This window comes from Macrosteles quadrilineatus, unplaced genomic scaffold (genome assembly GCF_028750875.1).
Source record: "Macrosteles quadrilineatus isolate MER2022 unplaced genomic scaffold, UCM_ALF_1.0 Scaffold_1__1_contigs__length_201487025, whole genome shotgun sequence".
In the NCBI taxonomy this organism is placed as follows: Eukaryota; Metazoa; Arthropoda; class Insecta; order Hemiptera; family Cicadellidae; genus Macrosteles; species Macrosteles quadrilineatus.
This window is the reverse complement of record NW_026542594.1, coordinates 182,650,972-182,665,057: the sequence shown is the minus strand read 5'-3', so window position 1 is coordinate 182,665,057 and position 14,086 is coordinate 182,650,972. Positions and strand designations below refer to the sequence as shown.

Here is a 14,086-nt window from a genome sequence, read left to right as displayed (position 1 = left end):
GACTTTGTCAAATGTAGACAGAGTAAAGAGAGTTTTGTAGCTTCTATCCTCCCTATTGTACAATTCTAAATCCTGGCCCCGAGCCTTTTCTTGAACAAAAATAGATTTTAGTTTGTTTTATACTTTGTACATCTACCCTGTACCGACATTGAACAATTAATTGTCCACACCAGTACCAATGTCTGAGAAATACATTTTAGGTTGACATATCTGCCATGTGTCAAAGCTTGTAAGGTGTGAAAGTCTCTTATAAATCTGATTATTGTTAAGGAGAAAGGAAGGATACACAACTAACTCACCGGAATAAAGAGTCCCAAGAGGTTAATAGAACACATTAAACTGATATTTCGCCCCTTTCAGGCGAATAAGATACTACATTCGGCGAAATATCAGTTTAATGTGTAACTTTTATGTGTTCTATTAACCTCCCGGTACTCTTTATTCAGGTGAGTAAGTTGTGTATCCTTCCTTTCTCCTAACAATAACTCTAAAGCCAAGTTGCTTTTTTCCCTTTAAAAAAAAACTTATGAATCTGATTGTAACTCGTAGATGTCAGTGCAGAAGTGGCTACGTAATGAAAAGTGAGTTATCACTCGGTGAGTCGGTAGTACCAAAAATTTTGGACCCAAGGCAGCGATGTTGAGGGTTCGCTTGCTTTGCTGGACACATTCCACGCACAAGCCTCTGTGGTCGGTGTTGAAGGGTAAACACAAGGTTAAAAAGGCTGCCAACTTAAAAAAAAAAAAAATAAAACTTAAGTGACAGTCTTCTCTGGAGATTAACTGCTCTATATTGGCTCAAGTTATAGTGTTATTTGATGACCATGTAATGTTTGTTCAGATGACGGTGCAGAAGTAGCGACTGAAGCGACAGACTTCTTTGAAGACTCGCTTCAGTTGCTTAACTCAGGCTCCAGTTCCTCTACCCCAGTGCTGGAACGTTCTGTGAGCACCTCCAGCAACCAAGGCCCTCCCGGTAACTAACACAACAGTGTGATAACAAGATTTGTGCTTACTAGGGATGGTCAAGTCTCGAAATTTCGGGAAATTTTAAATCTCGTTACACGAGACGAGATTTCTTTTTGGCCGAGATTTTTATCGAGACGAGAATAAAAAAAAAAAAAATTAAAAACGCCTGCAGAAAGTCAATGCAATACCCGCAATACAGGAGCGTGTTGTAGTTGCGTTTCCTTTGCGAAGGCGTTCTTATTTAATTAATTCTTCAAAAATGTAAATATTACTTTAATTATTTTAATAACATTTGAGAAGTTTTGTTAAGTGTTAGCAGTGTGAGGAATGTTTTATTACTATAAAAAAGTCAAAACAAGTAACTATTTTATAAAAATTAATATTTTATTTTATGATTTATTTTATTTTAGGATAAGTTGAACTCTATCCTAACTGATATCACTATGTTTCCTAATCGTAGGCATTTTTAATAATTTAGGTGTGATTAATAAAAAAATGTTATGCTGATGTTTTTTAATAAAAGATAGTAAATATCCTTGCCTATTATCATTATTTTTGTATTTAAACAGTCATCTAACAATGTTACAAAATCAGGTAAAAATTCCGAACGTGCATTTCCCGTTGTGTATGAGAAGGGAAATCCCGTCTCGATCTCTTCTCGAAATTTTATGAGAAATAAAAAATCTCGTCTCGTCTCGTCTCGAACTAAAAATCCAATCTCGTCCATCCCTAGTGCTTACCATTGTGTAACTTTACTTTTTGGCCGCTAGAGTATTGGAAGAGATTATTTGGTACTTTTGTATTATACGGAGGCCACTTATTTTAGATATATTTTTTTATCAGAGACAAAAAATAACTACATTATTGGAAAGAACAAACTTTAATTGACTTACTGTCCAAATTTGACTGATTACGATTGGCCTTTCAGTTCTGCCTCCCAGAAGGCAGCGATATCGGCGAGAATTTAGTTGTCATGTACTCCACCAAGTAGATATACAGTGCGCTGCCGTGGTTATGTTAGGTTGGGTTATCATAAATGTTTGTAGGACTTTCCCCGTTTCGTTAAGAATCAAACGATACCAGATGAGTCATCACTCAGGACACTGACCCAGATACAGGCGATGCGCAAGCTCCGGTCAACGACCAAACCTTGGCCTACTTGGAGGGGATTTGGCAGGCGAAAGTATGACTCATCTGGTATCGTTCGATTCATAACAAAACGAGGAAAGTCCTACAAACATATTTATGATAACCCAACCTTACATAACTGCCGCAGCGGGCTGTATAAGGGTGGCCTCCGTATAATACGAAAATACCGATTATTTTCCACGCCAACAATGACTTTACATTCTTCTCTATTCTTGGCTGCTTCAAGTACAGTCTTTGTTCTAATAATATCTTTCAACGCCGCGCTCTTTCTCCCCAACCTTGCTTCACCATAGTATGTATGAAACAAACTAATAATCCTGTTAGGAGTGCTTTCAATTCAACCATGTTTATTGGTTACTATTCATTTATTGACATTTGCTCAATTTATATCAAACGCCCACTAAAAGAATTATTTAGCCAACAAAATTGATATGATCAGCCATTTAGCAAGTCAAATATTAAGTAAATTTGCAAAAAAGTGAAAATTGATGAAATTTGCTCAACAGTTCTAAACCTTTTGCGTAGATCCAGGATATTTAAATTTTAACAAGTAGATTTTTCATTACATTTGAGATAGCAGGTTAGTAATTGGGTTATAGATTTGTGAAATAAAAATCTAGAAGCATTTAAAGGAAGTATTTTTTTAAATTCTACTTTTGTCAGATATATAGTTTGTTTAAAAAATGTTGCCATTGGGGATGTTTATTGTGTTCCCCTACCACTTTTTAAGCTTAAAGTATATATCAGCTATCGGCTGTTGTTTTAAAATTAGGGTGAAGTGGAGGAGGTAGAATCGCTTCTCCTCAAACCGCCTAAATTTTGTGAACATAGTGATCTAGTTCTCTCTTTCGTTATCATGCTCGCTCAATCCATATTGCTTGAGAGATTAATAATTAGGGGTATATAGAGTGCTGCACATTCATATCTTGAATTATTTTAAAGGAAATGGAATATTTAGATACACCTAACTGAAATTAGGGTTGATTCAATTTAAGGTTTTACAGTAACACTAGTTTACCACTATGGATTGATCATATGGATGGTCTAGTGCATTATATTTCTTTATGTCTTAGGTTCTGAGGAGACATGGGAAGTGCGCAGCATGAGTTCTCTGCGCGCGCTGATAGAGTCTCCTCGCTCCAAGGCCACTCCGCGCATGAGTCAGCCGCACTTCATTGCTCTGTGGCGCACGCTGCACGACATTCTCACGGCTCAACCGGAGGACCAGGATATGTACCATGCAATCGCCACCATTGGTGAGTGAACCAGATCTTGTCCATTGGAAACACGCCTGCATCACATTTGAAGTTGTTAAAATTTTTAATCACTGCTGTTTACTCAATTGTACGTAAGAAGGAAGGGAACACGACTAACTCTCCTGAGTATATGTGTTAGTTGAAGAATGCAAAATTTATTCACATTTTAAACTTAAAATTTTTACCGTGACTAAGGATTTTGGTAAGTTATGTGTTTGTTACTTTTCTTCCTAAATTGGATTCCAAACCAAAGTTCGTTTCATTAAAGGTATCAACCCCCAATGAAAGCTAAATATAACAAACCCCTATTATTAACAACTCAAGTTAACACATACACTTTCTTAGGTTGGAAAATGCAAACAGCTAAATCGTGTGGTAAGGCACTGTCTGTTAAATGCGTCTACAGTTTATTTCTGAGCCTTTGATAGTATGTTCATCAAGAGCTAAGATACAAATACATTTCAATTTCAGCTGGGTCTATGTAATCATGCCAAAGATTTTAAGTAGGTACTTGTTTTCATAAACGCTAACCAAAGCGAAGAAATTCTCTTAGTTTACAAGTTTGCTGTGACCCGGTATTTTTAATGCTAGACTTCAGCTAATATTACAACCAACACTGAATGTCTAAAGTAGTAAAAACTGATATTAAAGCTCTAATATCAGTTAGTGTTAATCACATAACTTGGTTTCCTTAGCAAAACTTGCTTATCATAATCTGATTGACACTTGTGCACATTTGTGTTTTAGGTACATTGTTACTACAGCTTGGAGATGTAAGCAAGAAATTCTACGCAGCTAGGGACGAGTCGAACGAGAGCCTAGTACAAGTTGCCGACCAATGGCAGAGCCCAACTGATGCGGTTAGTAAATTTAGCATAATTGTTTGTCACAATCAGAAAAACAAGCGATTACTGGAGGTTACTCTCAGAGCTAGGAGGTTTACAGTACAGCTGTCTTGTGGAGTAAGCCGCTCGGCCACTGTTTCTTTGGGTACAACTTAATGCTGTGTTGTTTCCTTTGTTGAATGCAGTTAGGCGTGCCAAGAGAAAAATTAAATTTCCATATCCTTTTCCAAACCAAAGTTTTTTTAGTATTTTCACCACTAACCTTTGCAAATTTACTTTTATATAGACATTCCATTCATAGGTACCTACCTGCTGTTGCCAGTATCTATATAAATAAAATTAGAGTTTTGTCTGTACTTTGCTCAGAATTATAAACTATTAGGTTATTTTTACGTTTTATACATTAAAGAAGCAGAAACGAGTCTTATCTCTATTTCTGTCTGTCTGTCTGTCTGTCTGTCTGTCTTTCCCTTTGTCTGTAACACTCAAGATGGCATTTTACGCAATCTTCTCCGTGAAAACCAGAGTACCTATCAAGATCCAAGTCATTTTAATGTATTCACTGGATTGGCGAGAGTGTCTTTAGTGATTTAAATATAGCCTCACTACTTTGTATATAAAATTACGGACGTTCAAAAATGCAGTTTTGTGCGATTTTTGTCAAATTTTCGTTCAATTTTTATCACATAATCGTCTATGAAATAACGAACAGCTGTTCGGATCAAGATTATTTTTCTAGCTGTCAATGATATGTTTACAAATGTTGTTTACAAATACCGCAACCATTTCGAATCACGTTTTGAAAGCAAATCCCAACCAAGTGAGATTAAAAACGTTTTTCTTACATAACGGATTTAATTAATCGCAAGTGCAATAATATAGTCTAATAGTGTAACCGTAAATGAAATTAAATAACTAGACATCGTCCAAATCGGAACCAGAAATTCTTTGAGTATAAAATGTTTCTTGAGTTTTGACAACCAGAAAGAAGACCTTGAATCAGTGTTGTATAGGGCTGGACACTGAAATGATCGTCGCCAATAGCTTACAAAAAAGGTTTCAACTCATTGACGGCGCTTCAATGGCGGTTGTGTAAAGTGTAAAGTAAAAAATCACAACTGCAGTGGATGATTGTAACAGAGGTTTAACAGAGGAAGTGCTAAACTCGCTTTTCCAATGTGTCACTTTCTGTTTCTACTCACCGTGTGATGCAATCGCTGGACCATACAGCCAATAGGCCCATAGCTCATATCTTGGGTACGTAAGCCTACATATTTATTCATAACAACTTTTTTGACGACGATCCTTGATACCGGTACTTTTCCATAGAATACATGGCCTACCTACTTAAGAAATATAATTACAAATGACCAAAAACCCAACATTGTGTGATTTTCGTCACATTTCCTTCTAATGTTAATAGATATACTAATCATTGTTTAGAGAATGCGTAATCTATTAAATAACAAAAAGTTGTTTGGGTAAGGTTGTTTTTTTCAAACTGACACCGATAAGTTTACGCTATAACTTTTTACGAGAAAATCCAAAAGCAAGAGATCAATAACCTCGGGACTAGATATTAATGTATTTAATTGGTCGGATGTACTATAGTTCTTAGGTAGGTTCTTGCGTAGGTACTGGTTCTTTTCCTTTTTAGAACCGTTGGTAGCTGCTAGAATCATTTTTACGTAGGTACCAACACATCACTGTAGTTTACAAATTAGTTATCGTTGGTGTTGCACCTTATTTATTAGAGCCGTCCGTATTCAATTTAAGTGATGTCTTAACTCTGTATAAGTTTTGCTTTTTCTGTCTGGATTCCAAATCTTAGCTTACCCGGTATGCTAAGAAAATGATAACCTATTTGAGTAGGCTAAAACATTTGTTGGGCAAACCATCATGAATTGTTTACGACTTTATATTGTTTATGTATCAATAGTTCGTGGCCTTTTTTGGATTGTTGTGTGTATGTCTGTTGGTAACGCATTAATGTCCTTATTTCTCAGTGTTTCACGGAATGGACAAGAGCACCGTTGATACTGAAAATGTCAACCGGAATAAAGTGTTAAATGGTGAGGTTGAGGTAGTACTTTAAATACATTTAAGTTAACCGATGTGGAAAGTAACTTTTAATTATAGGCCTACTTTAGGGCTACGCTTCATGGATCTATAAAACATTTTTTAGTTTAATCATTGGACATATGGACCATAACGATCCGGGTGACATTTAATTGCGAAGCATTTATTTTGGCTTGAACTGTCAGATACTGTATTTGCGAAGGTTTATATATAATAGTTTTGCCAGCATATCTGCAAATATGCAAACTAACTGCTGTTCTTAATCTTAATATAAGAAGGTTTCAACTGACTACTATAAGATCCCCGTGCGTAGAACGGGCACACAGCTAGTTGACTAATACAAGTAGATTTCTTGTCTCATTGTAAAATCTAAAGCTAATTTTTACGTTTGGTTCATTTTGGTAGACATGTTGTTTCTCTTATCTAAGGATTAAGTTTACGATTTGTGCTTTACTTTTGGCGTTCACCAAAAGCAGACAACATGCCATCTTGTTTGAACCAGCTGTACCCAAATTCTGTATTTATTTAACATAATCTAATAAACATACCACTCAGCAGAGAGTGAGCTACTGCCAAACTTATATTCTCTCCCATAGATTTTGATACAAACATGGTTGATGTGGAACAAATGCTATAGTTGCAAGTTGTTGTTTTCAGTTGGGCTCAATTACAAAGTTGGGGCGTGTTGAACAGAAATGAGTTATTGACATCAGTATACTGTGTCGGTTCAATTCAACTAGTATTCTGCTATGTTCATTTTCGTTCAAAACCCAATTACAGCATGAACATCGGAATGTGATGTATACTTCAATAGTCAAAGCTACAACATCACTCACCTGATGGAGCCAAATTCCATCCGATTAAACCGGGTAATATCCAGATAGAACTACTAACTAAATTAATGCAATTAAGGCACGCATTATGCAATCACGTTGTTCGCAGGTGTCAGACAGGAACGGTAACCCCGGTAGTCTGGCGGATGCCGAGTGGTCCATCGCGTTGGAACAGTTCATCGCCACCACGCTCACTGGTCAAGTTATCGTGGACTTCTTCAGTCAGAAGATCAACATCGTGGAGGCTGTGAGTCACATGCGGAAACGGAGGTTCACTACGATACACAGCCTGGCTGATCTTCAGTGACAGGTAGGTGTCAGCGGAACCTCAATAACAAGACACTAGGTAACAAGCGACCCTTGATAATAAGTCAAATACCATCGATTTCATACAACCCTTAATTACATGTTATTGCATTGGTATAGATGAGAGACTTGTTATCAAGGGGTATCGTAAATGATTTTTCCATTAGACTGATTACAAGAATTTATGTACAGGGTGTTTCTTTTCAAATGGAAGCCAAATATTATAAGTGCTGTGAGATACTGTTCAATTACAAAACAAGCTTATATATTGGTATTCATGTTTTCTCTACTTCATTGACGATTAGCTAATATGTACTGTTCGCTAGTCTGCCGTAGCACCCCTACTCTCTATTTGCTCTTAAACTCTAAAATTCTAAACTAAATGTGTGTTAGAATCAATTGTTCACTAATGTGTTGTCACATTTTATTTTGATATTCATTTAATGGCTACTATGTTACTTAATACTACCCATACTAAGTAAGAGTGTTAATATTGAATTGGTCAGTAGCAACACTGAACCCTGTCTAAACTAATCTGTAACTTTTATTCACAGATAGTTTGGGTCCATGAATGCACGCCTGACTAGATCATGGACTCATCAAAAGCAGGTAATTTATTTGTTTATTCTATGAAATCTCCACTTATTTTTCCAACAAAAATATAATTGTATAGGAATAGGAGCATTGGCAATTCCAAGGATGAGGCTATAGGGGCTAAAGCCACTACCCCATCGGTACCCTGGAAAATTAAATGTATACATTGCTTCCTAAAAACATAACAGAAATTTTTTGACACAGTTCTAATTAGTGGTATGGGATGCATTGTAATTTTGATTTGATTCGATTCAGCATGCATCAAAATACTGATGGATCGATTTAGTCTCAATGCATCCATTTGGTCCCGATCCATCAGAAAAACCGATGCATCGATTACGTACCGATGTGTATATAAATCTAATTTATAATGAGTTTTAGACTATTTACAAATGTATTTATTTCAAGATTAATGTATCTGGTAATGTTTTATTACAATGCGCTCATTTTAAAGTTCTTATTAATTAATAAATATTATCTTTTTGGTGGCCTATTCACTGATCTCATTGAATTTTTCAAGTTTAGCACAAACTTGTATTAATTTCAATTTTTATTTTTTTATTTCACATCCTATTTATTACATATGTAATGATGTATCAAATAGACGATAAACACTGATTATCATTTTTTTGTCCTTATCCTAAGAATCCAAAGTATGGAAAGCCAACAATATAAAAGTGGAAATAAAGTTACATCACATCCTATGAGAAATAAACTCAATTTTATTTTTTTTTATTTAAAGGCCAATACAGTAACAACCAATTGCTTTGGTATAGCTTTATTCTAATTCTTAGTGAAGTCTGGATTTTCTTAGGCCAACCAGAAAATTAGCAGTGTCCCATCAGCAGGAGGTTAGGTCAGCAACTATCCTCTTGTTCATAAAACATTTTATTCAGTACTTTTTTTACTTTAACCTTTTTTAAATGTACCTTAAAGAAAGATAAACGATCCATTACAGAAACGCAAGTTGTAAATAATTTTGAAAGAAAATCAAACCGTGCTGCATCAAATCGAATCGAAGTTTTTTGAATCGCAGCAATGCATCGAATCGAAAACAAATGCTGCATCAGACACTACTAGTTCTAATTGTTAAAAATGGCTTCAGAAAACCACAAAACTGGCTTTAAAATGCCAAATTTTGTAGGGGAGGATCCCTTGCCCCCCCCCCTTCTTTCTTGGGGGTCTAGAACACTTTCCGGTAGCCCCCTGGGCAAGGTTCTAGAACCGCTACTGTTTGTAGGAGGGTGTTTGATGCGTCTGGTATGTTAATTAAAAAATAGCAAAATAAAATAGCGAACTCTTTGTTAGACACCCTGTATTTTCTCCAGATGTTGCAAGAAAAAAAAAAAAAAAAATACATTCCTTTTTAATCAGACCTGATTTTACAATTAATTTATTAGATTTGTGTAAGGTTTTTAACCTTTTCATGAAAGATTACAAATTATTATTGTTATTGTTTTATGTTATTAAACTTCAAGGGTTCTTATTCAGTGTATTTTTTCAGATTGTTGATATTTCAAGATTGCAGTAAAATCCACCTACTGAGAACTGAGCTAATCTTTAAGAAGTTAAGTGTGATAGAAGTTGTGTAAATGTATGAGTATTTTAATAGTATGTATCAATTAGTGCTTTATTTGTTATACTATTTTCTAACATATTATTATTACATTGTAATTTTATACACAGATTATTTTAACGAAACAAGGTAAAACATTCCATAGTCTTAAAAATTAAATATATATCGTGCCATAGCTTATTAATACTTTAGTGCAATATTTTTGTAAGATATATACTTGAGTTTAATATATGGGTTTGATACTCTTTAAGAAAAACATACATTTCCTTAATAATATAGAAAACTGCTATTTTTAAATACTTATTTTTGAAAGAAATAGTTTTTTTAGGTTTTAATATATATTACTGAGTTAAACTTAGCCTTTTAAAGGATAATTTTTTTATATTTTATGAAGGATTATTCTGATTAAGTGTGTATGGATTTTTTTGTCTGTTTAACTGATTGTTGGTGATTATTTAATGGAGATTAAACCATAACATGGTTTAAAGCAATCCACAAAATGCAATGAAACAATTTTATAATAAAAAGAAGTATACTATTGAATATTGATCATAAAGATTAAACATGAATTGTAATTAATTTGGATAGTATACTACATAAACCTGTATGAATCATATACACTTTGCATTTGATTTATACTTATCAGTGAAATTGAAGGAATATCTATCTATCTTCTATATCTATAAAAGAGGAACTATGTATGTATGATTGTATATATGTAACTTATGGACTCCGAAACCGCACGACAGATTGTAATGAAACGTTCAGGCATTATTAATCATTATTCAAGGATGGTTTGTGTGAAGTTTGGCGCAGATCCGTCAAAAGGGCTCCGCCCCAGAGGGTTTTAAGGGGTCCAAGGTCAGATGTTTGGAACTACAATGTTTACAAATAAATAAAATTTAAAAGCAGATATTTACTTTCACCAACTGTTTTGTAGGTTTTAATAATCACAACATTCTGTATTAGTCACAATTTGATCCACAGAATGCAGCACAGAAAACTATTTTGCTTATGGATAAGTCTAAATATATTAAGCCACAATCGCAGCACACCTGTGCAATCAACAACGTTTAAATTCTCCACTATTAAATATGTAAACATAAATGGGTAACTTACGCCTAAAAAGTTATATATTTATACACCGAATGAAAAAAAAAAAAACAAAAAACATTGTTTATCCACTAACAATTAAGTTAAATAAATATTCTATTTTTGTTTTTGGTGTACATTTTTAATATTTATCTTACAGAAAAAATACTATTTAAAATAATAGTTGTTAAGCGCAGCAACGTGCGCCAGGTAACTGCTAGTTTTGTATAAATGCTAGGATTGTGTGCCTATTTTGTGCTCTACCTTTTACATGATGTTTAGCTTGCTATAGGAGCTTTTAAATTTAGAAAGATTATTATTTGTGTTATAAACAATGTCCAGTGTAGTTATAGACCGCTGTAGATAGGTGTACAGAATAAACTTTACCACTCCTATAGAAAAAAAATGTTATCTACTAAAACAAATAACTAACATATTACAGCAATAGTTTTTTTTTTGAAGAAAAAGCACATGGCTCAGGAATATGTAAAGGTATACAAAAATAACTTGCTTAAGAAAAAGAGTTCTAGGCTGTTGAAAATACAAAGAAAGTTCACTAAACAATAAACTTGATATTTCGCCTTCCAAAATATTTTGGCCCTTTCAACTTCTTTCTTTAGAAGATTTATCAAATACAAGTATAGGGATCAGCTAGCTTACATGGTAGATATAGTCCAGATTAGCTTTGGTAACACACACACAATACATAACACAAAACAGTAAACAATAAAACCTTTTTGAAGGTGTCGATTCTCAATTTCGTGCTGGGGCTGGGAGTTTTGTCAATGTTGGTTTTGTTCTTTGTTCCCGACAATACCATAGCAAAACCGTCAACCAATGTCGGAAGTAACATATTTGGTTTCATTAACTTGACTTCAAATCATTTCTTCACTGCAGCCAAACCTTCTAACTCCCTGGATCTGGATTGAACAAATTCATTTTTTTTAAAGATGGTTCAGTCGCTCTTGTAGAATGTCGAAGACAAAGCTTCTTTAGAACCATCTTTCTTCAGTTTTATTCTTGTAGGGGTGAAATGTCAAGTTTATTATATTGTGTGAACTTTCTGTGTGCTTTCAACTACAGTAACTGGAACTCTTTTATTAGGTAGTAAGTTAGATGTGTATCCATTCCTTCAAAATCAAACTAGGTGTAATGTTTGTTGAACATAGCTGTAACTAATCACAAAAAATTAACTTTAAACAAAGAACATTTTTTATGGACTCCGAGTAAGCTTGAACGGTTTCTAATACAAATATAAAATCACAAACAATTTAAGTTTGTAGTGTAAATTTAATTTGTATAACAAAGTAATCACAAAAAGTGTAATTTTGTGGGTTAGAACCTCTTGCTGGTTTAACAAAATTAACCTGTTAAAATTTCTTTCACACGGCTTAACATTTAATCAATAAAACACTCTTTGACTATTTTTATTTAGCTTTAAAAACATCTTTCATTGAAACTCATGTTACAACCAAATTAGCTGTTTAATAAACAACTTGTAAATACTGAACATTAAAATGTTCATCCCTAAATAATTGCTTGCTTCTGCTGAGTTCCATTGTATAGCCATGTAGCTTATTTTCATTTCAAACAGAAAACATCTCTGTAGCCTTTTGAGATTCAAAATTGACTTTACCATTGTGTAATTAATTTAGCTTAGTTCATAATATTTTAAGAATAATGGTTTTAACACTATACTCATTATTGTGATATGTTCTACACCTTTGTATATAGAGGCCTGCATTGTTTTCCAGTTTGAGAATAACATTTTATGATAATAAAATATGTCTACAGTTATTTTTGTGTTTTCAAGACCATGTTTTCCTAAATCCACATTTACACAGTCACAAATCCAGTAGGCATGCAAACTACCTGCCTCTAGTATACATTTTAGCAACAAGCTAAAATTTAATGGTAATAGAAATTGAGTTAAGTAAAAAGTTTATCTTTTGAGATTATTTAAATATTACTCAGCATGTTTTAGTACATTACACTTCATAGCCGGGAAGTAGGTGTATATGGTGCAAGGATTGCTGAGCGCAAGATTCCGTGCAAGTATCGTTTACACTTTTTCCCCAGTGAGTCGCGTACCACTTTTCACCATACTACCAGCAACAAAAATTCAGGTTAAGTCAAACAACCCATACATAATTTGAAAATGTAAAACTATTTTTATTTTATAAAGTGTATGTGTTTAAATTCCTATATGGATTGTAAAAGTGAAATGTGAAAGGTTTGCTATTAATTTTACAGCTTTCTTCATGAGTTCTTTTTGTAACATAGACACGTTGTGAAGAAACATACAGAAAGAAACTTGCACAGTAAATTTACCGATCCCTTTTACAATTAACGAGATTCTTATCTTATTAAGTAGCCGGGCAAAACATTTTTTAAACACGGTTAAAAGGATAAAAAAATATCTAGAAACAAGAAACATTTTATTAACATCCATTCTGAAACAACCTTCACAACTTGAAGAAGAAATTGTTTTCTACACTTTACAATGTTTGATACAATATTTACAAGTATTACAACATCCTTCACACAGTCACTCTTTACAATCGAACTTACGTATAATAAAATAAATTAATTAGTCTACTGTTTTATTAACGTAAACCTAAAAAACTACGCAATAATTCTAATGATATAAAATAAACGTTTTAGCAATAATTGGAGAGTGTGATTATTTGGGTTTTACAACTTTATGAGCCAAGAGATCGAAGGTTTAACTAATTTGATTATTCATGGATATTTTGTCAATGGATTCTGAGTAACATTAATCTTAACCAACTTAAGAATGTAGATAGTTTCAATTTCAACTACAGGTTTTGCTGACAATGGACAGTTGGTTTGTTTGCTGTACACTGTTTGTTTGAGACATTGTTGTTTGCCGCTTTTCTACGAACTAGGGATGTACGAGACTGGATTTTCAGTTGGAGACGAGATCGAAACGAGAATCTTTTTTCTCATCCTTATTCGAGACGAGATTATAGATCTCATTACTATTGGGAATTATTCGTTTGCGAAGTTTTACAATGGTTAACAAATAACAATAAAGCAATATTAAAACAACTAAAGTACAATAACTAATTATTTACAGTATTACACAGGTTGATACAAAAAGAGTGTACAAAATAACAAAAACTTACAGGAACAAATAGTTATAAGATAAAATAAGATGTCTTTGATGTAAAACTGCAACATGCACACCACAACTAACTGTATCACAACAAAAACAGTCTATAAGAGACGAAAGAACATTGTAATAGCTTGTACGGTGTTACTTCTGATCTCAGCGATAATGGTATCATATACAGTAAAACCTATTATATCCGGTATAGACGGGACCAGGGTCATTAAATGAATTACCGGATAAACCAATTTTTTA

General features: G+C 33.7%; 1 protein-coding gene across 2 annotated transcripts in view; it reads left to right on the top strand.

Annotated features, from left to right (window-relative positions):
- The window catches only part of LOC128991288 (TBC1 domain family member 9), a 74,379-nt gene extending 63,233 nt beyond the window's left edge, over window positions 1-11,146 (top strand). For both annotated transcript variants that reach the window (XM_054414059.1, XM_054414049.1), the window contains 6 exons: window positions 841-975; window positions 3,191-3,373; window positions 4,121-4,233; window positions 7,240-7,440; window positions 7,991-8,045; window positions 9,535-11,146. In XM_054414059.1, the coding sequence (XP_054270034.1) occupies window positions 841-975; window positions 3,191-3,373; window positions 4,121-4,233; window positions 7,240-7,437 (629 nt within the window). In that variant the 3' untranslated portion in view covers window positions 7,438-7,440; window positions 7,991-8,045; window positions 9,535-11,146. The remainder of the gene's footprint in view (window positions 1-840; window positions 976-3,190; window positions 3,374-4,120; window positions 4,234-7,239; window positions 7,441-7,990; window positions 8,046-9,534) is intronic.
- Window positions 11,147-14,086: the final 2,940 nt, after the last annotated feature.